At 39.9% G+C, this 25641-nt stretch overlaps 1 protein-coding gene across 4 annotated transcripts in view; it reads right to left on the bottom strand.

Moving 5' to 3' along the window:
* ACTN2 (actinin alpha 2) overlaps nucleotides 1-25641 on the bottom strand; it is a 108923-nt gene that overhangs the window by 23181 nt on the left and 60101 nt on the right. Inside the window, exons 7-15 of one of the 4 annotated variants that reach the window (XM_065589059.1) lie at nucleotides 23138-23224; nucleotides 21124-21211; nucleotides 19801-19879; nucleotides 14314-14395; nucleotides 10240-10325; nucleotides 9201-9293; nucleotides 7348-7578; nucleotides 5960-6107; nucleotides 2957-3107 (exon numbers count right to left, since the gene is read on the bottom strand). In XM_065589059.1, coding sequence (XP_065445131.1) covers nucleotides 2957-3107; nucleotides 5960-6107; nucleotides 7348-7578; nucleotides 9201-9293; nucleotides 10240-10325; nucleotides 14314-14395; nucleotides 19801-19879; nucleotides 21124-21211; nucleotides 23138-23224 — 1045 coding nt within the window. Of the gene's footprint in view, nucleotides 1-2956; nucleotides 3108-5959; nucleotides 6108-7347; nucleotides 7579-9200; nucleotides 9294-10239; nucleotides 10326-11998; nucleotides 12085-14313; nucleotides 14396-19800; nucleotides 19880-21123; nucleotides 21212-23137; nucleotides 23225-25641 lie in introns of those variants that run through there. The other 3 variants (XM_065589062.1, XM_065589060.1, XM_065589061.1) reach the window with 3 other exon arrangements.

Raw genomic sequence — 25641 nt, 5'->3', positions numbered from 1 at the left:
AAATAGCAACTACAGACTACCAAAAAAATATAGGGTGTGCTGACCTGAAGCACAGTCAATGCTGGTCTTTTTTAAGGACCTGATCAATGGCCAAAGAAGTCAAGAGAAAGATCCTTATTTATTTCAGTGAGCTCTAGATCAGCTTCAACTACACCTTTCTTAGCATGAAAATTTTTACACAATCCTAAAAAAATATCACTGTCAAGAGGAACTAGGACCTTTCACCTCTAATTTCTATAATCTTGTGAAGAACTGTTGGTAAAATTATTAAAATCAATATCCAAAGGAGGCTGTCCATTTGCTTGCAGCTACTAATACTTGGCATTTATATATAGCGCCCTTCATTCAATGTCCTCCAAGGGTTTTAAGACTAGTTGAGCCTCACAACCCCCCTATGCAACCGGGCAGAGATTTCTCCATTTTACAGGTAAGCACATGGAGGTTAATGCCGAGCACCTCTGAAGTCAACAGGGTGTTCTTAGGAAGAAAAACTGTTCTCCTTAACCTCTCGATGTCCCTTCCAATCCTACGATTCTATGATTCATCACCTCTGAAAATCAGGCCACAAGTAGCTTGTCCAACATGACACAGCAAGTCAGTGGCAGAGTTCTCTCTCCCATCCAGCCCCATTCTAACCACCTGGCTATGTTCCCGTCAAGTTGGCAAAACACAGACTTAGAGGATGTAGCACTGACCCTGCCTGCATTAAGAATGCTATTTCAAAAATCTCACTTTGTTGCTAACACCAGTCCAACTTAATTGATGTTAACAGTGTTTGGAGCCGTACTGTAGATGGCCAACCAGCCTTTTAAGGATTGTGTTCATTAGCCTGATCTGAACAGAGGTCAATGACACCTCTAAAACAATGGTGGTAATTGCCAGGCTGTCCGCACTCTGCTCTCAATGCTGCTAATACTGGTGGAGCTCAACCAGCGTTAGACATTTTCAGAAATTGTCTCTAGAGAGAGCCCATTGAGAGCTTCTGTACAAACAATTACACAATAGAAAGTCATTATTACCATACAGGTCAGGGTGAAAAGAAAGGCAAGTGTTTTATCAACTGATGAATTCACTGATATGTGCATCCTTTTAAGTTTCATGCTTTCTGGCATTAATTACTTCATCTTTTTTCCTCTAAATATACACATTCTCTCTTAAATAAACTGGAAAAAAATAGACTTTTTCTATCATCTTTTCCAGTTAAAGTAATCTTGGGTGTTACTACTAACAATAGTAGGCAAAACATTTTCAGAAAGTGCGATTTATAACTTGATGATGGATGTTTGGATTTGTTTCTAAACAGAGGAGACTTCCATTGGATAAGTTGACAGAACTGGTGCCTGTGCTAGCCACACTCTGCCCCAGCACAAGAATGGAAGGCTCATGGCAAAGCTGTAAGGTCCCTCCTCCAGAGACATAAGTTAGGGTAGACTCCCAGATGCTCTAGACTGAGGCCAGGCACTACAGAATCACAGAGCCACGATTGGAGCTAGTGGAGAATTAAGACCCAGGTGTTTCTGAGTTGTAGCCTTTTTCAAAAAAAATTGCACAATATTCTTTTGCAGTAGGTATTTAATCCATCAAAGAAATGAAGAAACTAAAACATGGAAAGGTAATAAAGGGTACATCTATACAGCAACTAGATACCCAGAGCTGGCCCGTGCTAGCTGACTCAGGCTCTCGGGGCTCAGGCTGGAGCCCGGGCTCTAGGACCCTGCGAGGTGGGAGAGTCATAGAGCCCAGGCTGAAGCCTGAGCCCAGAAGTCTACACAGCAATGAAACAGCCCAGCAAGCATGAGTTGGTTGGCACGGGCCAGTTGTAGGAGTCTAGTTGCTGTGTAGACAAAGAGATTCGCCACAGGTGACGCAGAGAGTCAGAGACAGGGATGGGAACCGTGCTTAAATGTCCTAACTCCCAGACATCTGTTTTAACCACTAGTCCACACTGTCTTCTGTTAGCTTCATAAATGTATACTGCAAGTCAGCAATGCACTTAAGCACATGCTTAACATTAAGCACGGGAGTAGTACCACTGATTTCCAGTATAACAACATTAAATTCAATGGGACTATCCAAACTCTTCAAATTAAGCATGTGTGTATGTATTTATGTATTATGTGTTTATGTGTACTGCTGAACTGGACCCTTAAGCTAATTTGTATTCTCTCTGTGTGTGCGCGTGCATGCATGTGTGTCTGTGTGTGTGTGCTGGTCCAATGGTTAAGGCATTGGTCTTGGTCGACTTGGTTTCAGGTCCATACCCTGCCACAGATTTCCTGTGTGACCTTTGGCAAGTGTCTGTGTGCCTCAGTTCCCGCTCTGTAAAACGAGGCTAACAACACATCCTCACCTCACAGTACGGCTCGTGAGAATAAATACATTAAAGATTGTGAGGTCCTCACACACTATGGTAATGGGGGCCTGACAAGTACTTTAGACAGACCGAGACACACCGCTATACAGAAAAGGAATAGGAATTAGTTTTTTAAGTATATGAAGTACTGTGGGATGGGAGAAGCGATGCAAATGTAAGGAATTATTTTAATATCAGCTTGCGATACTTGATCTACATTACACTCACATGGGTAAAATGAAAGAAATAATTTTTGAGAACCATTTCACATCTAGCATCTTGTAGCAGAACACATGAACTGGCAGACTAATTCCACACACCCCCACCCCGCCAGATACACAATTTACCCACCAGTAGATCTACAGAAACAAAAGCTTACTGTTAAGTCAATTTTGAAATGTTTGCCCTCAAACAATTGTATTCAGTTGCACGTCTATATTTAGTTCAATAAAAAAAAAAAGGAAAGGTGTCTGACTAGCTCAGATAATATCCTTACGAAGCTATCTGTGGAATTCTTACATTGTACCTATGACACTATTGAATTCATTGGAAAGAGTTTATCAGTTAAATGTCAGCAGCTGCATGCCTCTAAATGGAACATACTTCAGCTCCTGGGCAATGGCTGCGATCTGTTCTACTCTGTCCTGGTGGGCAGCCAAGTCACTCTCAAAAGCTTCATGTTTCCTCAACATAGCGCGGAGTTCAGTCAGAGAAGCAGATTCATAATCCTTCTGGAGTAAGATCTGCTCTTTGCCTGAAAATAAAAACAAAAATATCAGTAATTCATTACTAATTCATTAATTACAACAAAAATGCACTCAAGTCAGTCATTTAAATTGGGGCCCAGCTTTGTGGTGCTTTGATCAGTATCACCCACCCAGCGTGAAATCTGGCCCCACTGAAATCAATGACAAAACTCCCATTGATTTACTTCAATAGAGCTAAGATTTCATCCCTAGTGTAATGCCTTTATTAACAACTCACTGGAAAAGTCCTGTGGAATTTAATAGGGTGAAACAATAAATATTATATAGTAATAATTGTTTAAACCTGTAGAACGTAATACGATCTTTTTTGTAGGTTGCTGAAACAATCCTATAGAATTCTATAACTGGGATGTGATTCTCTATTATGTTCCATGGAATCATTCATAAGCCTGTCTAAAGATTACTTTCTGTTCATTTCTAAAGGATTTTTCCATGTGGGAATCAGCCTGTTTCACACAGACACATTGCTGTATTACATGGAATAAGTAGCAAGGTAATTCAGGCTCATTCCAACACAGGGCCAGATTGTCAACTGCCAACTTGCACTAGTGAAGAGTTACTTAACGAGTAGTTATTAACTTCAGTGGGACTACTTGGGTGAGTGACTCCTTCCCAATCTAAGTAATGGGGTTCTCATTACTTCGTTAACATTTAATTTATAAACACAAACATGTAATAAAGCAGAAACATCTAGGTTGCTGGTATGTTGATCAATGTACTGGTTATTCTTGGCTCAGTGAACCACTATCTGTGATGGTTTAAGGAAGGCCTGGTAACTCTATTTTTCGGTTCTTTATCTTTCAGGTACTGACAAGCACTTCAATGGCCTTTTTCACACCTAGCATTGAACTGCAATTTATTCTTACTGTCTGTGGATGTGTATGAATTTTGAAACTTTTGGTTTTGTTGTTGCTGTTTAGTTGTTATTGAAAGAGGAGGAGAGTAGAAAAACAAAAAAAAAGAGACACAATAATGTGTGAGAAAGGGACACAAAAGAAGAAAGGGATGGAGGCAAAAAGCAACCATTCCCCTAAAAGGGTTGGAAAAAAAAGGGTGGAAAGAAAAACTATGATTATACCCTCACAAACCTCACACAATTCTGACCCACACTCAAAACTTTTGCCAATATAGTAATGTTGGCTAGGGGTATAATTTTTTGAGACATTTCTGTACCAAAAGAGGCCCTACTATAGATACAGTTATACCAGCATAAAAGTCCTTTTTCTGGTATATCTTATTTTGCTTAGGGAACTGGTATAAGTTATACGCCAAAAACAATTTTATGCCAGCACTGGGCAGGGTGGCTGGCATGGCTACATTGGCAAACCTTTTCTAGTGAAGACCTGGCTTATGTAGCCAGCAATCAGACCACTATGTTCAATGTAAGTTATGTTAACAATACTTTATCTTCTTTGAAATTTTGCCTTCAATCCATTATTCACTTTGGCCTCATGCCCAAAACCTCCACAAAAGGCTGAGCTATGTGGCAGCCTTTTCAAACACTCTTGGTTTTTAAACAGAAAATGCCAAATCCTTACGACCCTATCCTAACTTACCAAAGGTTACAAAAGCAAGCAAACAAAATGGGAAACTGAAAGATTACCTCTCACTCATCAGGAACTCTTACCATTAGGAGAGACAACTGAATTCATAGACAGCCACTTTAGCTTCAGTTCATACTATTTCCTAGATTTTAAGGCCAGAGGGGACCATTATTTCTCTTGCTATATATTCTCCTGTATCTGTCATGTATAATTTTTCCCTGTGTCAGAGCTACAACACGTAGTCAGAGTAGCACATGCTCAGTAAAGAGGCTTTCAGAATGATCACAGCTTCACTTCTGGCATTTACTTGGCAGCCATTTACTGATTCGGGTGCTTCTAACCAGCTCACTATGGGCTTGACTCTGGTTTGAAACAGCCAGCACGGGGGCTGTGGTGGAGTGTGAGGGGCATGGTGGAGGCAAGCTAGGAGCATGGTGGGGTAGAGCTGTATTATGTAGATTCTCTACTGTGGTAAGGTCCTGAAAGAGACCTTATAGCAGTGCTGTGTGCGAGAGCAGCCCCTCAGCTGTTCTAAATTACGGTGGGGTTGGACTAGCAGTAGCACCCCTCCCCCTGTGCTAAAGTTTAATAAAAGCTGTGGCCTGCCGCTTAATTCCATGCAAGTGTCTGTCCTCATTTCGCTGCTGTGTCCACATCAAAGCAAGCCAGGTTTTTCATTCCCATCTTCTCCCTGAAATTCTGGGGAGGTAAGCTAAACTGTAGGATGTTGTTTGTTGAACTTGGCTAAGGAGAGCCACAATTTAATATAACTAGTTTTGGGACTTGGCTGGAACAAATCCTGGTTGTATTTATGTGTCATCCTTAAAGTGGAAGGATGCTTTTGTCTTTGCTGCTGTTCAGTAAAATCACTCTGCTGAAATCTGCCTTTTACCTAGATTCTTTCCTGGACTTACTGTAGCTCTGACTGGTTGGTCACAAGAACTGGATATGCAAATAAAACCATGATGCAATCTTCGCAAAAACGCTGGATGATACATTAAACCAGAAGCATGACATTGTTCTGTGGATCTTAAAAAACGGTAACAGGATTTCAACTTATTTCTCTATTGAATGGTCAGCCAATGTAGTTGAAAGATAAATCTCATTAACTACGTGGCCAAAAAGTTAAGATGAGGAGTGTAGGGGAAAAGGCTAGAAAGCTTCCAGAGTAAATGTTGTTAGTTTTAGGTTTATACAACTGTCCAAATTATTCAATAGCTGGTTTTGGTTTGTAAATACCCAGTACTGATTTACAGATAGATTTATCTGAAACACTTTAACCAAGGTCTGCTTACCATATGCCCAGGTTTCATGAGTAGAAGCCTTCTGTCTAAATTTCTCAGCCAGATGTTCAAGTCGTTCCAGTCTTCGTATTTCATTCAGCAACCATTCCTCATAGCCCTTCTCAGCTTGTTCAAGTCTCTGCCAAGCGCCAGCAATATCCTATGAGAAGTTTGGGGATGAATGAGGGAATGAGATTTTAATCATTACTCTGTATCTCCTCTGACTTTGCCCAAATTTGTGAACTCTACAAGAATTTACAATCTTGCTCCAAAAATGGAAATTTAGGTCCAAATTTTTCAGAAATAGGCACCTAAACTACACCAGACAAAATATGTGTAGGTGAGTGCAAACTGGAAACAATGTATACAAAATGTTATTGTCCATGCAAAGCAGTTATCTATTCACTGCCTCCATGCATATTTTATACTGTATCTTGTAATTTCAGTGAAGGTGATTTATAATATCCTTAAAGTGTACTGTTTTGTGCATCCATTATCAAAATAAAAATGTTTTGGTCTTAGAAGCTGGCAGTGATGGAACAACTAATATCAAAAGCAATCCAGTGTGCACTTTTGCTGGAACACGATGTCATTAAGCTTTCTGGTCTACGTACAAGGCTGACAAATAAAAAAAGCTTGATGCCTGTTGTGTGGTCTTTGCAGAATATTTTGAACTTTTACAGATGCACAAAGGCACCATTTATAGCCAGTACTGCCAGGATCTATGATATTTTGTAAGCCAGATAGATTTTTTTCAGCTAACAGTACTGCCTGTTTATAAAACCTGAACAGCTTAAAAACAAGATTACAGCACATTTGTTGGCTATAGTCAACACTTAAAACACGTAAAGCTCATGACTCCAAAACTCTAATCAAGAGCTGAGAGTTAATTTGGAGGAACTATTGTTTGTCTTCACAGATTATAAGGTTCCATTCAATTAAGAACAATCTACTGCAAACTGAAGCTGAAAAAGGTACTGAAACTGTGCCAGGGCCAATCCTGGGCCAAATTCCGAGGTCCTGCGTTGAAGAAAACTCCAAATGAAATCAATGGTAGTATGCTTCAAACACAATCACACAATTTAGCTCCTTCAACAAAGCAGTACTGATCATGTTCCAAAAGAGGGATTTGTCTCTCACTCTCATGGCTGGAGAAGAATTACTGAAGTGGAGGCAGCCTTAAAAAGAGGAAGGACCATTGGTAGGGAGAAATGGTCCTAGAATGAAGTACTGAATAAAATAAGTATTGTTGATTTAGCACCGCTGATACTTAAGAACTAGATGTTGCAAGTTGAAATGAGTGAAGATGTTTTGGAATAATAATTGGATCCCATCTATTCACATATTACTGAGCATTTCAGGTGAAAGAAGAAAAGAGACTGGGCCCGTATTTTACTTACTGAAACCATTTTCCCCTCTGATGGCATGAAAGCTGGTCTATTGCTGATCCTCAGTTTTGTCTGCAAGGTGTTGAAATTGATCTCCAGTTGACATTTTTCCTGGACTTTGGGAGGCTTGTGCTTGCGGCGGTAGTCTCGGAAGTCCTCTAGCTTCTTCTGCATGGCCTGCATTGTTTTCTCGGGAGTTTTGTCTTCCAGCCAAGGGATCGTGCGACGAATCCATTCTAAAAGCTATCACATGCAGACACAAACAATTAAAATCCAAAGGAATGGAAAATGGAACCAAAAAAAGAAACCGATAATCCTGAATGTACAGACTCCAGTGTCTTTTCTTTAACAAGAGTGTCATTGCCAAAGTCAATGACTTAGTGACAACTAAGCACAAGATTTTCAAAAATGACTAGTAATTTTGCATACCTCAATTTATGCCTAATTTGAGATGCCCTAAAGGGCCCTGATTTTCTGAAGGTGTTGAGCACTTGGCTTTTTGAAAATCGGGTCCCTTCAAGGTATCTCAAGTTGGGTACCCAAAACCTGAGTTACCCCAAATCACCAGCTACTTTTAAAAATCTTGGCCTTAGCAACTCAAGTAGTCAAGGCCATGGAAGGAGTGCAGACACCAAGTATCTGACTCGTCACTTACAAAACTCCACACAAAAAAAACGGTTAGTACCAATACAGCATGTTTCTCCACAAAGCTATTTTGGTATCTAGGGAACGCCGTATGTTATTGCAAGGTGTGCATTATTAGCATGGGCCAAACCCTGCTGTCCTTATTCAGGCAAATTTCCCGGACTGCAGGATCTGACCCAGAATGTCTACAATATATTCAGGAAACTAACTAATATCACATGTAGTTTTAAAACAGAAAACCTTATGATAAGAGTCCATTGTAATCTAATCAGTAAAAGACTTGGGAAAGACAAAAAAAACAACATTAATTCAATTAACAAACAAAATATTGCTGTAGTTTATCTGATAAAATTCACATTTCAAATTCAGGGCACAGTTATAATCTGTTTCTCTTTCTAGGTAGGTAATTTCACTGCAGTATCTGAGAGCCTCACAATATTATTGAATATATCCGACAAAGGATAATTATCCCCCTTTTCCAAATGGGGAACCGAGTGGCTTGCCTCAGATCACACACAAAGCATGTGGCAGAGTTGAAAACTCTGATCTCCCGAGTCTCAGCCCTTCCAGAGATGCAGGGATGCATTATGATACACCTTGAAAAATACCTTTCTCTGGCCTGCCTGTGAAATATCTCAGACTTTATACCCTCATATTTCAGTTTGAAATAAAATCCTTATGGACCACTTTATACTTAAACATCTTATTTTTATCACTTAAAGATGTGTTTGTATGTATCTATCATGTTACTATTTTTGGCTGAGGGGAAAGAAACTTTTTTTAAACTGGAATTAGGGAAAACAGTAAGTGAATTTAAGATTCCTTATTTGTGCAAGCAGTTATAATGTATAAACCCTCAAAGATCTCTCCCTCTCTGGTACTTAGATGGCCTCCATTACCACAGTATCTGAGTGCCTCACTAATGTGTCTATCTTCACAACACCCCTGCGCTATTATCCTCATTTTCCAGATGGGGAACTGAGGCAGAGAGAGGCTATGTGACTTGTTCAATGTTGCTCAGGAAGCTTGTAATGGAGAAAGGAATCGAGCTTGGCTCTTCCAAGTTCTAAGCGAATGCTCCAGTCACTGGACCATCCTTCCCCTCTGATAAAGATGACTGTGAGCTGTATGTGACTTTAATTTTGCTTTATTTTCATTGTAAATAATGCACTGAATTTATCATCATCCGTGTTCTATGAACCTCACTTGCTAGCCTTTACCTCACTTGCTAGCCTTTCATATTCTTCCATCAACTTTTCATTTTCTTGGTTCACAGCAAGCACTTTACATATCCTGTTAGCTGCAGTCTCAGCCTGTAAAATACAGAAAACAAACAGGACATAGCTGTCATCATGTTCACAAGCCGATACAAACTTTGAGTAAGCTGAATGTGACTGCTGAAAATAAAAATTGCATTTCTCATCACTGTTGGTTAGTGCTCATGACTCACATGTAAGTTCGCCCTTCTCAGAGTTATTCGGACAAATTCTGCAGTGAGTCTCCCTGTAAAACTCTACTAACTTCAGTGTGCTGCATAGAGTATAAATCAACACAGAATTCATTCTGTTAAATGTTAAAGCCTTATTATATAGGCGGTAGTTTCATACTAATGTTAGGGTCATTTAATAAATCTTTACTTTGAAAGTGACTTAGACTATTGTTCAGGTTATGGTATTAGGTTAAAAAAATCATACTAGAAATCTATTAGGTTTGTTAGGAACATGCAAAAGAGGACCCAAGCAAATTAAGAGCCCAGTTCACACAGTTTCTACAAGTCATTTGCATTTATAACAGCCAGAATGTACACAACTGGTCAAAGTCTGCTCTTCTATGCAAGTGTAAATCTGGAGTAATTCTAATGAGTCAATTGAATATTGCATATTTATTCTGATTGTGCACCTGAGATCTGCTCCTGCAAGGAAAGTTGTGTATCAACTAGGCCTAAGGTCCATATGCAAAACAAGGTCTCGCTAAACTTACTTTTCCTGAAAATAGCCTTTTATAACCACTGAAGACCCTCAAAATAGAGATGTCAATGGTAATGCCTTTTGGAACCAAAAAAAAAAAATCCAATTTGCTACAGGGCTTTTAACTGAACCAGGATCAGAAGTTAGTTAAAAACAAGCATTCACATTCAAATAATACCTGGGAATGTTAATTAAAACCACAAAGATCTATATTCAGGTGAAAAAAATCCCATGGAAATGTGAAACAACCAACCAAAAAGCACAGCAACTCAAAGGGACCATTGATTAATACCTGCTCTGCTCCAGCAAAAGCATGGTAGAAGCAGGAAACATAAGTCATGATAGCTCTTTCATCAGGTTTGGGAGTGTTCACAATATCTACAAAAGGAAGCGGGGGAGGAAAGGAAAGAAAACAAAACAAAACAAAAATAGAGGAGTAGAAAGCAGGCTGAACAAAGAGAAGCACAAAATGGTTGTTACCCTGCCTTGTTTTCTGTATGCTAAGCAGCTGCTGGCCCACAGCTCTGTACTCTGGAGACAAAGCTGGAATAAACTGTGTGTGAGATTTATTGGTGTTGACAGGAAAAAAAATCGATATGCTGAAACTCAAACTGAGGTCTTGCAGACAATGAGGTGGAATTTTTTTTCTTTGCTGAAGGCTGGATCTTGCACCCTTATTCATGCACTGTAACTCACAGGAGTAAGCCCATTAACTTCAGTGAGACCGCCTGCGTGCATAAGGATTACTCACAACAGTAAAGGCTGCAGGATTGGGCTGACATTTAACAATTTAAAATCTGCCCTGTCAACTAAGATATGGAAAAGACAAGCTACATAACTCACAGAATTTTAGCTGTTTTGACCTGGGAAGAACCTCTCTACAGAAGAGTAGCTCAAGCTTGCAAAAGTATCTGTTAGCTTTTTAATACTATATATCAGTATTCCTAGAGTGAGCATGTGACACTTGAACTGTGTCCAATTCTGAGTTTCTCTTTACAGTAGAACCTCAGAATTATGAACACCTGGGGAATGGAGGTTGTTCATAACTGAAATATTCATAACTCTGAAAAAATTGTTATGGTGGTTCTTTCAAAAGTTTACAGCTGAACATTGACTTAATACAGCTTTGAAACTTTACTACGCAGAAGAAAAATGCTGCTTTTAACCATCTTAATTGAAATGAAACAAACACAGAAATAGTTTCCTTACCTTGTCAAATCTTTTTTTTTAAATTTCCCTTTATTTTTTAGTAGTTTACGTTTAACACAGTACCGTACTGTACAGTATTTGCTTTTTGACTTTTTTGTCTCTGCTGCCTGATTGCATACTTCCAGTTCCAAATGAGGTGTGTGATTGACCGATCAGTTTCTAACTCTGGTTTTCCTAACTCTGAGATTCTACTGTATTTATTTTTTTGCTTCTATTTGCTGAGATACAATTCCAGATTTCTACCTAGATGTCTGTATATGATATTTGTGTCTGCATCACATATAATAAATGTCTTATGCTGCTGTGCATTTGTACATACATTAAAATGCTAACACTTAAAAAATCCTGAAAACCTAAAACTGGGGTGTATTTTCTGAGATTCTGCTATATTTTTGACATCTACAGCATGAATAATATCCAGGGTCTCTGGCATGGTGGTGGAGACAATATGACTGCTGTTAGGATCTCTTTTTTCCGTCTGAGTTTGTTATTTTCATCTTGCTCTTTAAACGTTGATTCAAGTCAATGCACAGAGGCTTCAATTAGAGGGAAGTATGTCTGCTATCCAGTTCAGTAACCAACTGTTGAGATCCTAACTTGATACTACTAGTAAAGATACAGAAAAATATGTTTCTGGAAAACAAACAAATGGCTAAACTTCTATTGACTATACAGAGACAGTAGTGAACAGAGAAAATTAGGCAAAAGGAAATGAGGTCTTGCTCAGGTCTAGGGTGCTCCCCTAGTAACTAGCGGGGGAAAGATCAGAAGAGAAAAAACGCTAAAAAAAAAAACCCACAGAAGGTGAAGGGTGAGATCTGATCCATCTTTTACAACCTCACCTTCTGAGCACCCGCAAATGCATGGTAGTAACAGGAAACATAAGTCATAATGGCTCTTTCATCAGGGCTGGCAGTGTTTACTACATCTGTGTAGAAAGAAGAAGGTTAACTGCTCAGATAGTCTAATGGCAATATACTTCCATCTGATGATGATTCCACCTCACATGCTGCAAGGATTTAAAACAACAACAACAACAACAAAACCCAAGGTCATTCCGCTTGCTTTCATTCACTCATATCAATGCTGATCAGACTTTAGGAATCAATAAATGAACAAATTGCTCTACTTGAAATGTTAAAAATATCCGACTATCTAGGATGTACAGAAATAGCATTGCCACACTGCACTGTTTTGTACAAGATCCAATTTTCAAGAGCTATTGGGGAAGGCTGGCAGACGCAGACCTCCTGGGATCAAATCTGCTTTCATTTACACTTACGTAAATCCAGAGTAACTTCATTTAAGTCACTAGACTTACTCCAGAGTTAACCATGTGTGAATGTAAGTAGAGTTTGGCCTAGTAACTTGGTTATGGATGTAGAAGTGCATGTAAAGCATGTTAAAATTGTGTCCCTATATTCTGCCTGCCCTGCTCTATGTTCTCACGAGTAGCAGCTGTATCCGAAACCTGCAAAACAGGCATACATGTGCTACTGTGATCCAGAATAAATCTAGCACTCAGAAAAGCTTTGATTTTTAACAGTTTTGCATCCTTTGAGACAGATTCTATTTTCAGTTAACCTCAACATAAATCATAACAGAGTTTAGCCTCTTACCTTGGAAGGCTGATGGGGTTTTCATCATTATGGGAGAAAATAACTAGAATGCCAGTTAGGATATGACTGATGTTTGGGCACATTGACAATGATGGTCCTTTTAACACTCTACAACAGATAAGGGCAGAAAGTGACCAAGCACTTCATACTGATTATCAGTGAAGAGGTTTTTTGAATGGCATTAGCACCAATGCAAAAATGCCCATAGTAGGGTTGGAGAGATGACCAGGGAAAGCAGATAAAATTTCTAAAGTTAGCTGTAGGATTTTATAACATAATAATCAATATATTTCATAATTCAGCATCAGTTTCTTTTATTTTACAGGGGTTAAGAATGAACTTTTGAAAAGGATATATTAAAAGAATCTGAAAATTGAAATAAAAGCTGACAGCACATATTTGGATGATTTCACATATTAATGATTATTCTAATAAAGTATCTTTTTTCTTTTAAGGTGTAAAATGGCAGGATATGGAATACAATATTTAAGGAAGCTGAACAAAAAGGAAAATGGTAATGGACATTCATATCTATGAATAAGGAGATGGTAGATGTGTTGAATAATTACCTTGCATCTTAGTTTACAGTAAGAAGGACAAGGTGTTGCTTAAAACAGGAGTCAGATTTCCAGGAACAAAGAGAGAATGAATTTTGAAGCATGAAATCAATGTTAGAAATCACTGAGTGATTTAGGTGGGGTTTTCAAAAGCACCCAGTACTAACTCTACTGCCATTTATTTCAATGGGAGCAGGCAGGCCAAGACTGAGTGCTTGGGAACATTCCACCCTTTGAGACTAGTCAACTGACAAGATACCAGATCAGAATTAATATATTTAAAGCAGCAAATTTTCATATTTTGGCTCCATGCATGCCCAAACTACAGAAGATTAGTTAGTTCCAAGAGTTACTTTAACATCATATTAATATTGTTTATAGAAAGACTCTGAAGTCTTTTTAAAGGACTCAGATATGGGACTACTCATTAAAACTGATTGTTCGGAAAAAATACAAATAAAGTTTTGTTGTTGTTGTTTTAAACAACAGTAATTTCCTCAACTTCAGCTTCCAGCATGGGTGGCACATGTTACCAGCTGTATATTTGGGAAGGACTATATTAGCTATAGTTCTCCTTTTAAAGTCTTGATTTCAGCAGTATACAATGTTCATGTGTTTTTAAACTGTTAACATCTGTGCACCATCTTGTGTTACAGTTAGATTTTAAGCTCTTTGGGGCAGGGACTGTCTTTTTGTTCTGTTTGTATAACTCCTAGCACAATGGGGTCCTGATCTAAGATTGGGAACCTCAGTGCTACTGCAGTACAAATAATAAATAATATTATTTAACAAAACAAAAAAGTGTGAAATTCTCCAGCACACAAGAAACTAAAAAGGAGGAATAATTTGAAAAGGAACCATAAGAAAGAGGCATCATTGTGATGATTCATGTATAAACAATCTTGAAAAAAATTATGTACAAGGTGACAGGTTTTACTGCCTACTTTTTATTCAAGGTACATAATAAATTTTAGCTCCCACCTTCTGCATCCAGCATCTTAGGGATATCCAGATGTTTTTCTGCAATTTCCATTGCAAGGTTAATATTTCTTAGAGGGTCATCCTGCATGAAAGCAAAAATTAGAACCAGTTAAACACCAGATGTTTTTCTCATAGCAAGAAGAAGGGTACAGTATGTATATTGAAGATTATTCTGCCTGATCCAAAGACTAGATTTTCCTCACTGGAAATGAGTCATAATTAGTGCTTTCCAAAAAGCTGAGCTCATAGATATAGAGCAGCAGTTCTCAAACTGTGGATCGGGACCCCATTTTAATGGGGATGCCAGGGCTGGCTTAGACTTGCTGTGGCCTGGGGCTGAAGCTGAAGCCTGAATCGCACTGCCCGGGGCCAAAACGTTGGGGCTCAGGTTACAGGCTCCCTGCCTTGGGCTGAAGCCCTGGGTCTACGGCTTTGCCACTCCCTGGCCCAGGGCGGTGGGGCTCGGGCTTTGCTACCCCACCCCACCCCCAAGCTGGGGTGGTGGGACTCAGGCGGGTTCAGGCTTTGGTCCCCCCTCCTGGGGTCATGTAGTAATTTTTGTTGTCAGAAGGGGGTCACAGTGCAATGAAGTTTGAGAACCCCGATATAGAGTGAGTCAGTGAGTGAGTCTATGCATGTGTACACACGCACATGCATATACATAATGTGTTTCTATCTTTTCAAGAGAAAACATTAATAAGCTATGAGATACAATTAGATATCCACTGTTAATTTGTTCTGTGGGGACACAAACATTATGTATTCAATATACACATATACTATGATGAAAATCCAACATATATGCAGAATAGCACAGAGACGTGAATTCTAGCAAGCTCATAAGCTGACTACTGGTCAAGCTCACATATAATGATGAACAAGCACAGAAAAACAAGAACAACTAGTCTCAGAAATGCACAGAGAAGCCACTTCAGGCATAGGAACCCTCCTGAAATCTAAGCTACTGTTCTAATGAGTAACACCTTTAGACTTGTTTTTATTGTGCATGTACATATAACATGGCTTTCAGAGGTGCTGAGAACCTACAGCTCCTATGGATCAAGCCAATGGTTTCCTTTTTGTTTTTTGAAGAAAAAGGAAGGGGAACAATAAGTGAACCCCAAATCAGAAGCATACATTCAATGTCTCAAATTTTATAAGTGATGATTACTGTTGGGCTTACTGTCTCAAATTAGGGGAACATGCTCCTTACGCTGCTTTGATATCTCATATTGCAAAGAAAAACTGGTGGCATCAAGTCTCAGGTTAACGGGGCTCAGACTGCAGGGCTAAAAAAGCAGTCTAGATGTTCCCACGTGGGAGACCCTCTCCCTCACCAGGTTTCAGAGCCCTGGCTCCAGCCCAAGCAGGAATGCCTATTTTTAGCCCTGCTGCCTAAGCCCTGTGAGACCACGTCAATTGACCCAGCCTCTGTGACTCAGGGTATGTCTACACTACCTGCCGGATCGGCGGGCAGCGATCGATCCAGCGGGGATCGATTTATCGCATCTAGTCTAGACGCGATAAATCTACCCCCGAGAGCTCTCCCGTCGACTCCTGTACTCCACTGCCATGAAGGGCGCAGGCAGAGTCGACAGGGGAGCGGCAGCAGTCGACTCACCACAGTGAAGACACCATGGTGAGTAGGTCTAAGTACATCGACTTCAGCGACGTTATTCACGTAGCTGAAGTTGCGTAGCTTACATCGATTCCCGTCCCCCCCCCCCCCCCCCCCCCAATGTAGACCAGGTCTCGGTGCTGCAGGTTTTACTTTGAAGTGTAGACATACCCTCAGTGTTTCACATTAGTGAGAGGTCTTGGCTTCTGAAAATGCCATTACTGGTGGAAGACCTTGTCTTTAGAAGAGACACAGGTTTCCCAGTAGATGGATCTGTTCCTTGCAGGCAGTATCCAGGTCTCACGGTGGGATAGAACTGCTATCCTAGAGAGGGGTCCTGATGTCTCAAGTGGGCTTGGGTTTTTTTTGTTAAATCAGTGAAAATAGTGAGATTTAACTGACAGTGATTATTCCAAGTTTCATAGAAGTCTGTACTTCACACCTCTTCTGAATATGAAGTATTTAATTTTCTGCATATTATGCATGTGTTTCCAAAACATAAGTAGTGTTCCCAATGGTACCTCTTTCTAGCAAATATATATCATACTAATCAGTCAATTTTAAAAACAATATGTTATGAAGAACAGTTTGCTTTTGCCTAGCCAATAGCTGCATTTTCTAACTTTACTATCAAGTGTATTTAATTTAGTAGGTTATATCAGCTGCATCATTTCAATTAAAAGGCACTTAAAATGTGGCCAATATTTAAAATCTATGGAACTTTATTTGTGGATATATATTTGTGTACATGCAACACCATGTATATACAACATGGGTTAATGGCATGTACAAAAACTATGTTACAGATATGAAATACATATAAAAACAAGACTAAATCTAAGTGAAACCTATTGACTAATTTGAGATACTTTTCTTATAGATGAGTGATAGACACCCCCCATTGGTATGTTAGTTGTTAAATCAATGATTGATCAAAGCTCTGAAGATTTGGGAGAAGATCTGTTTAAAATTATAGTGAATCCTGAGATGTAGGGAGACATCCATCACCCATACCTTAAAATAAAGCTACAAGCCACAGTAGTTAAAAACCTCTGTTGCGGCTATAGAAATACCTCATCTAATTTGTCATAGTCAAGAAGATCAGGCCTGTGTCTATGAATAAGGGCACTGAGAGCCAGGCCATCCTTCCAGCTACAAGAAGTCCACACAAGATGCATAGATGAGAAAAGAAAAGAAGGCATGCAGGAGAAACAGATATGCGAAAAGAAAAAACAAACACCAAGACAGTTGTTAATACACCGAAAACAAGTAGCCAGTCAAACACAGCCAGGACAGGAAACAAGCCCAATGTTAGGATCTTTCTGCACGTGATTGCCATGGCAGTCTCATCAAGGCACATTTGTTTGAGTTCTGTTCTATCTTCCCACCATACATACATAAATAAGATGGTTTTACTATGGAAGTTTTGTACACTGTGGGTCAAAGTTTCAGCAGGCCTTCCAGAAAGTTTGCATCTGTTATGCATAAGTACTTTTTAATGCACAAACAGGCTGTCTGTTTACATAGTGGGTATGTTTGTGCCTAAAAAAATATTGCTGGTTGGCAATTTTGACATTTTGTTTTAGATTTGTAATTGGGGTAGAATTGTTCTAGGAGCACTGTAAAGAACAAATAGGGGGGCAAACAGCTGTCAAAATCATTAACCATAAATAAGATGAAATGCCAAATCCTGCTCCTCGTACTCACCTAAGTAAGAAGAGTAGGACTGAGCTCAAAATTAATACTTTCCAAATGTCTTAGTGTTCAGATTAATACTGTATGAGTTAAAGTTAGCATTATAAATCGATTGACTATTTATTATTATGCACCTCGTAGGCCCCAGCATAACTTTTTAATACTTATAAAAAAGAACTAGCTTTATAAATCATTGCATTTTAGTTCTTTTTTTCTTCAAAGCTTTCCCATAACAGTCAATTCCTTTGTAGAATCTATTTACTATGGGGAGCAGGGAACGAAGAATCCAATCTATGATTTAACAGTCTCTTTCCCAAATGAGAAGTGTTTGGTAGCATCTAGCAAGTTAAGACAATGATGGGGTATGTTTACACTGCAATAAAAAACCCACTACTCCAAGTCTCAGAGCCTGGATAAATTGACTTGGGCTGTCAGGGCTCAGGTTGTGGGGCTAACACTTCAATTTTTAGCCCTGCAGTCCAAACCAGCTGATCTGGGCCAGCCACAAACTTGTCATGGATCTTTTGGAGCACTGCACACATGCCGATGAAGTCTTCTCCCTGGCTGGCGCTGAAGGAGACTTCTAGTTGTATTCTCATTTTAGAGCACAGGAAATTACAGTAAATCCCCACAAACTGGGATGAAACTACTGTCTTCCTCTTTCTTTTCTAGCATTGTTCATCTATTACAATCTGGCAAATCTGAGGCACGTGATTGCCCCTCATCCTCACACCTCCTAACATAGTTATTCATGACCCCGATAGATGAGATTTTTAATTTATTTTCTTTTGATGACTTTCTAAACTAGTAAAGCTACCAATTTCAACAGCAACACAATCAGGCCCCATTTGCTCCCTCTGTTCTGCTATGATCAGACCCATTGTGAGAATAACGTACTCCCCTTTTTCTGTAACCTAGTGACGTTAGGGCACTATGATGTTTATGCTTATAGGGGACATTGGTGGAATTCTGTTAAAAACAAAGTAACAAGAAATTAATATTTTCTTTGTGAACTTTAATTTGTAAGTCTTGTTCTTTCCTGCTATAGGTAATTTATTAGGCCTTGGCTACACTTACCCGGTAGTTTGGCGGCGATCGATCGAACTTCTGGGTTCGACTTATCGCATCTAGTCTGGACGCGATAAGTCGAACCCGGAAGTGCTCGCCGTCGACTGCGGTACTCCAGCTCGGCAAGAGGAGTACCGCGGAGTCGACGGGGGAGCCTGCCTGCCGAGTGTGGACCAAGGTAAGTTCGAACTAAGGTACTTCGAACTTCAGCTACGTTATTCATGTAGCTGAAGTTCCGTACCTTAGTTCGAATTAGGGGGTTAGTGTAGACCTGGCCTTACCCATATCCAAGGGCAGAATTTGCGCTGCAGAATTGTATCTTTAGTCATTACTATGGGCATGATTCTCTATTGCAGTAGTTCTCAACCAGGGGTCCGGGGCCCACTGCAGGGCCATGAGCAGGTTTCGGGGCGAGGGGTGGCTCAGAATAAAAAAGGTTGAGAACCTCTACTATACTGCTTTGTGCTTCCCTTTACACCAATGCAAAGTGGGTGTAAAACACTACCACCAGCATGAGTGGGGAATTCTGTTTTATTAGAATTTTACACCCACTTTGCACTGTATAAATGAGTTCCCAAGATGCAAAGCAGTGGAGAATCAGGCCAAGTATATGTAACGTTAGCTGCTAAACTGGGGTAGGGCGAGGTGGAAGGGAGGAGGTAGAGGAGGGAGTGTCCTCCTTCCTCAGAATCAGTTTTGTCAGGAGCCTGGAAAGCCAGTCAGAGGGCTTGTCTACATTACTTGCTGGATCGACAGGCAGCGATCGATTCAGCGGGGGTCGATTTATCACATCTAATCTAGACACGATAAATCGACCGCTGAGCGCTCTCCCGTCGACTCCAGTACTCCACTGGAGCGAGAGGCGCAGGCGGAGTCGATGGGGGAGCGTCAGCAGTCGACTCACCGCAGTGACACTGAGTAGATCTAAGTACGTCGACTTGAAGTTGCGTAACTTAGATCAACCCTTCCCCTTCCCTCCCCCCCAGCGTAGACCAGACCAAAGTTAGTATGCACTTCTCAGCTCATCCTTAAGGAAACATGCTAAGCAAATAGGAAGTGAACCAGATCACTGCAGATCAGCATGCTGTGTCACCCAGACTGATGACCTTATTTAGCTTGGAGTAGTCAATAAGATCAGGTCGGTGTCTGTGGATAAGTGCACAGAGTGCTAGGCCGTCTTTCCAGCTTTACAACAAACAATAGAAAATAAAATGGAAAAATAAGTTAATACAATCATTACATTGGACAGTTTGACCCTCGCTTAATGTTTTGCTACATGCATGAAGGCCAATGTTGCATCCAGATAATTAAATCTCATGGGTCCACCCTCACTGTGTGGTTCTGTTAGTAGTCTGTATACTCACTCTTCTATAACCCATATATTCCTGATTGCCCTACAGTCGTCTTTACACAGTGTATGTTATGTAAAATGCGACCTGAGTAGAAACTGGTTAGCTTCTGTGATGCTCCAGGACAAAAGAGGATATAGGTTCTGCTTTCAATGCATATGCATAACCCTCCAATCTATTTATGGTCACATGCATATCAAGAGATGAATGAACCCCTAACAGAACCTGCTTGTCCAAGAGTCTTTTTCATATATCATGCAATGATAACACCACAACTGGGCTTTTCTCAATGGAACATACAGTAGCAACAGAAAAAAAGCTTAATTTATTTAAACACTTTCTCTATATCATGGGTCTCGTTCTGAACGTTGCTGAGCACCTGCACTTCCCTCTGTCTTCAGTGGAAGTTTCAGATGCTCAGTACTTCTCCGGATCAGACCTTATGACAACGATCCCAGAGACAATAATGGAGCCGTCACTTAAATCTGTTTAGGGATCATGTCAAAACTAATTTATAGACATAGGCCCTGATCCTGCAAGATACTCCATTCTGGTGGACCAATTGGACTCTGCCTGGGCACAGGGATCAATTTGTGTACAGCAATTTGTAGGATTGGAGCCTTATACTGTACAAGACTTTTGTAATACTAAAAGCTTTTAGAGGTTCTGTTAACCTGACTTAAAAATGTACAAGCAAAGACAATTCCCAGATAAAGCTTCAATACAAGTGTTACACATAAAAACTTCTGTCATCCAAAAGGTAAAATTCAATCAAAATATGCATCAATTATTTTAAGAAAACCTTTTCCCTAACCAAAGATACATGCAATAATAAAACAGTCTGGAACCTACTCTGTAAAACAAGAACTGAAGATAGCATAATCTATACTTTGAATATAAACTTGAACTTATGTCAGGGTTCTGCCGATAAAAACTTTTTTCTCCATACATTGAATGAGCCAGTATACACCAGTTTAAACATTAAGGGCCAAATTATGCTCTTAGTTACATCTGCACAACCGGGAGCAGAATCTGATACCAAACACTTGTATTTTATCCCTTGAAATAACGTGATCTTACCTAAGATGGAAGTTCTGAATGTTCACATTTCTGTAAGGAGCAGTTTTTCTTTGACACCACAGCAGCAGACCTTCTTTGGCGGAAGTCTCTGTAAAGGACACCAGAGAGAAAAAGAAAGAATGAAAAGGAGCTCAGGTAGACAACTTACTCCCTATTATTTTAAATAACATTCACAAGCTGGAACTTGTTACCATCTGCTTGGGGGGTGGCTGTGCAATAGATGTTGATGGTCTCAGTTCGTTTCCCCAGGGTCAGCCGTCAACGTCACAAAATTGCCAGCACCACAACTGGCATCCTTGTTGGCAGTCTCAACACATAAATCAAGAACTAAATAGACCCTGGAGACTGAACTTCATCTCAGCACTAGAGGTGGTTCCTCCAGGTCTATCATGACACTCCTGGCAGGGCAGTGTGGGAAGCTTGCACTACCACTGCTTATACATTATATCCTTTCTGTGGAAAGTAGAGATTAGTTTCTAGAATTGTCAGTGACACTTTTCACAATTTAAAACTGATTTAAGTAGAGAAAAAAGAACAGAAGTACTTGTGGCACCTTAGAGACTAACAAATGTATTTGAGCATAAGCTTTTGGGCTACTGCCCATTTCATCAGATGCATAGAATGGAGTATATAGTAAGAAGATATTTATACATACAGAGAACATGACAAAGTGGAAGTAGCCATACCAACTGTAAGAGGCTAATTAATTAAGATGAGCTATTATCAGCAGGAGAAAAAAAACTTTTGTAGTGATAATCAAGATGGCCCATTTTAGACAGTTGACAAGAAGGTGTGAGGATACTTAACATGGGGAAATAGATTCAATATGTGTAATGACCCAGCCACTCCCAGTTTCTATTCAAATCCAAGTTAATGGTATCTAGTTTGCATATTAATTCAAGTGCAGCAGTTTCTTGTTGGAGTCTGTTTTTGAAGCTTTTCTGTTGCAAAATTGCCACCTTTAAGTCTGTTACTGAGTGACCAGAGAGGTTGAAGTGTTCTCCTACTGGTTTTTGAATGTTATGATTCCTGGGGTCAGATTTGTGTCCATTTATTCTTTTGCGTAGAGACTGTCCGGTCTGGCCAATGTACATGGCAGAGGGGCATTGCTGGCACATGATGGCATATATCACATTGGTAGATGTGCAGGTGAACAAGCCCCTGATGGCGTGGCTAATGTGATTAGGTCCTATGATGGTGTCATTTCAATAAATATGTGGACAGAGTTGTCATTAATTAATTAGCCTCTTACAGTTGGGTATGGCTACTTACACTTTTTCATGTTCTCTGTATGTATATATATCTTCTTACTATATGTTCCATTCTATGCATCTGATGAAGTGGGCTGTAGCCCACAAAAGCTTATGCTCAAATAAATTTGTTAGTCTCTAAGGTGCCACAAGTACTCCTGTTCTTTTTGCGGATACAGACTAACACGGCTGCTACTCTGAAACCTTTAAGTAGAGAGACTTTTGACCAATAATACAGTACAGCCAACACGTGAAAATATCCTTCATACAAACTGCAAGACACCTTCCAGAGTTGAATACAATTACCTAGGGACAGTAAAACAAACAAACAAACAAACAAACAAAAACACTAAAGCAGTAGAAGAAATTAAGAGGTACAGAGAAAGAAAAAAACATATGTACTCAGATCAGATTTGCAAAGAGGTGGAAAAGTGGACAGATACTAGATGCTTGCTCCAGAAGGCAGGAAGTTCAGAGAGCTGGCAAAAGTGTACAGTGAGGAGGCAAAGATTAAGCTATGGCTTGATGTGTGGAGGCAGCAGAATTCGACCTAACTCTCTAGTGTAGACCAGACCTGGGTTGCATATGGAAGCTGGCAAATCAGCAAGCTCAGGCAGACAAACAATCTTGTAAATCGGATGTCGCACCACTACACAGCGATCCAGCAATCTGACTAAAATAGATTTTTTACTTAATTTTAATGTCAACTCAGGTTGACGTGCTTTGCCCTAACTATTTTAGGATGTCCAGGGGTATATTCTTACCTTCTACTGAAATGTCCTGAATAGCAAAGCGAAGGATGATGGTCCATATCATACCCAGGGTCATTTTCACATTGCCATCAACAATTTCTAAGGTAAAAAAAGGAAACTAGAATTTACAAAGTACAATTTGCAATGCGTCTTCTTACTTTCATCCTGCACATATATTATACTGCAAGTTTTGTAATTCTTAACCTACACAGAATTTCTTCTAGTTGTTTTTTCAACAAACTCATGGTTCTGCTTAGGCTAATTAGGCTTGAAAATTACTTACAGCTAAGGTCGCCACTTCTATACTGAAGGGCTTTGTTCAATTGATTCTGATTTTCTCAAACTTTCACCATTCAGACTGACTTTTTTTTCCTTAGGTAGAGACTAAAAAGAAAATATTTCTCTAAAGGCTTGTCTGCACTTAAAAATTAATCTGAAATAAATTAGTGTGTGAATTTAAAAAGGATTAACTGTTCCTGATTAACTCCATGTGTTCACACTCTTAGGCCAGTGTCTACTCTTACCGGTAGATCGGCTCTGCTGCAAGGGTGTCGATTTAGTGGGTCTAGTGAAGACCCGCTAAATTGATGGCAAAGCACTCTCCGGTTGACTCCAGTACTCCACCGGAAAGAGAAGAGTAAGGTAAGTCAACGGGAGAATGTCTTCCATCGATGCAACGTAGTGTAGACACTGCAGTAAATTGACCTAAGCTACATCAACTCCAGTTACGTTATTCACGTAACTGGAGTAGTGTAACTTGGGTCAACTTACCGCAGTAGTGTAGACAAGGCCTTATTCTGCACTCTTACTCCAGAATAAGAGCATCCACACATGGAGTTAATCAGGAATAACTATTCCAGAATAGCTATCCAGGTTGAGCAAAATCAGTCTTGCTGTTTTCAAATACAAAGCAAGTGAACAATTTTTTGCATTTTTTAACAGCTCTCATGCATTAGTGGGGTACAAACTTCAAATCTGACCTAGAGATGGGGGTAAATTTTTTTAAGTGCCTAAATGACTTAGGAGCTGAAGTTCCATTTTCAAAAGTGACTTTGGCACTTTGGAGCCTAAGTTCCATTGATTTTTCAATAAGACTTCAGAAAATGGGACTTCAGCTCCTAAGCTTTAGACGGGTTTGAAAATTTTACCCATTGTCCTTAGGTAGGATCAGATTTTCAAAAGTGGTCAACAGGCAGCAGCGCCCATTGAGAACAATGAAAGCTGCTTGTTGCTGAGTACTTGAAAACTTGGCCATAGGTTACATGTGCACCTTTTGGTTGTCTGATGAAAATTCAATTTGATTTGGCCAAGTTATAAGGAATTTTTTAAAAAGCACCTTGTGTATGTACACTGATTTGTTACTAAAGATTAACATTCAGCTATAGTTTAAGTCACATTCTTCTAAATATATACTGGCAATACACACATTACATAAGTAATTTCAATGGCATTTTTTATCCCTGATGTTTGAACGTGATTCAAGGCACCAATACTATTTGAGCTGACCCACAACAAAATTTGCAACCCAATCAGAGGATTTTCTCCCTCTTTCCATGCGGTTTGTGGAAGTAACTCCCAAGGTAAACCCCAGCATAGTGACATTGTAACTGGAGCAGCAGAAGGTCCCTAATAGTGGGGGGACCACCGGCACCCAAACCGAGGCCCCAGTCTCATGCCGTCCCTTCTCCTGGAGGCCCTGCCCTCTGCTCACTCCTCTCCAACCCCTCCCCTGCATCGCTCACCCTTACGGCCAGTAAAAAGTGAAAGAGCACAGCCCTCCTACTTTTAAAAGTGGGGCCCCTGGATCCCTCTGTTCCGGTGCTCCTGCATTGTAACATTTATTTTTACAGTGCAATGATCAGAGTTAAGAAGATAACTGGTTTCTCATTTTTCCTCTTCACTCTGAGGGGGTTCCACCTAATTTTTCCAAGATTTACATCTCTCTTCTCAGGACTCCATGTGGCATTGCTACCACCCCTGTATAGGCCCTGGAGGATCACGGCCCTCCTGAAGTTTACCATGAATTATACCAAAACTGAACTTTCTTTATCAATCAGAGGAGATTTAATAGTAACTGGTGCATATCTCAATTGTTTTTTCCTCACATACGCATTTCCTTGCACTTTGATTGGTTGTGGATGTCTGATGTACTAATCACTATACAGTCATTTCTCAAACTGTACAATATCTGAATTGCAATACTCATGGGGCATGCAGATTGTCAGCCAATTAGTGTATTTGCATAATCACTGTGTTCAGATCTGCAAACGAATTTAGGCTCCTAAACCAATTGAAACCAATGGAAGTCAGGAGTCTAAACAATTTTGTGGATCCGGGCCTGTGTGATTAGTTCATAACAGCTACACTGCAAATATACAAATCTTGCTATTCTGACTGGCTTCTACAATCCTGTTCCAAGGGCTCTTGACAGAACTTTCAAGTTATTTGCCAGCAATAAAGTAGATGCTTCAGCTCCTCAGTCTCCTTAGCTAAAACATTGTATGAAACAGCCAAAA

The sequence above is a fragment of the Chrysemys picta genome, chromosome 3, assembly GCF_011386835.1.
Source record: "Chrysemys picta bellii isolate R12L10 chromosome 3, ASM1138683v2, whole genome shotgun sequence".
NCBI classification, from domain to species: Eukaryota; Metazoa; Chordata; order Testudines; family Emydidae; genus Chrysemys; species Chrysemys picta.
The sequence above is the reverse complement of the archived record's forward strand: the minus strand, read 5'-3'. Positions and strand labels throughout refer to the sequence as shown.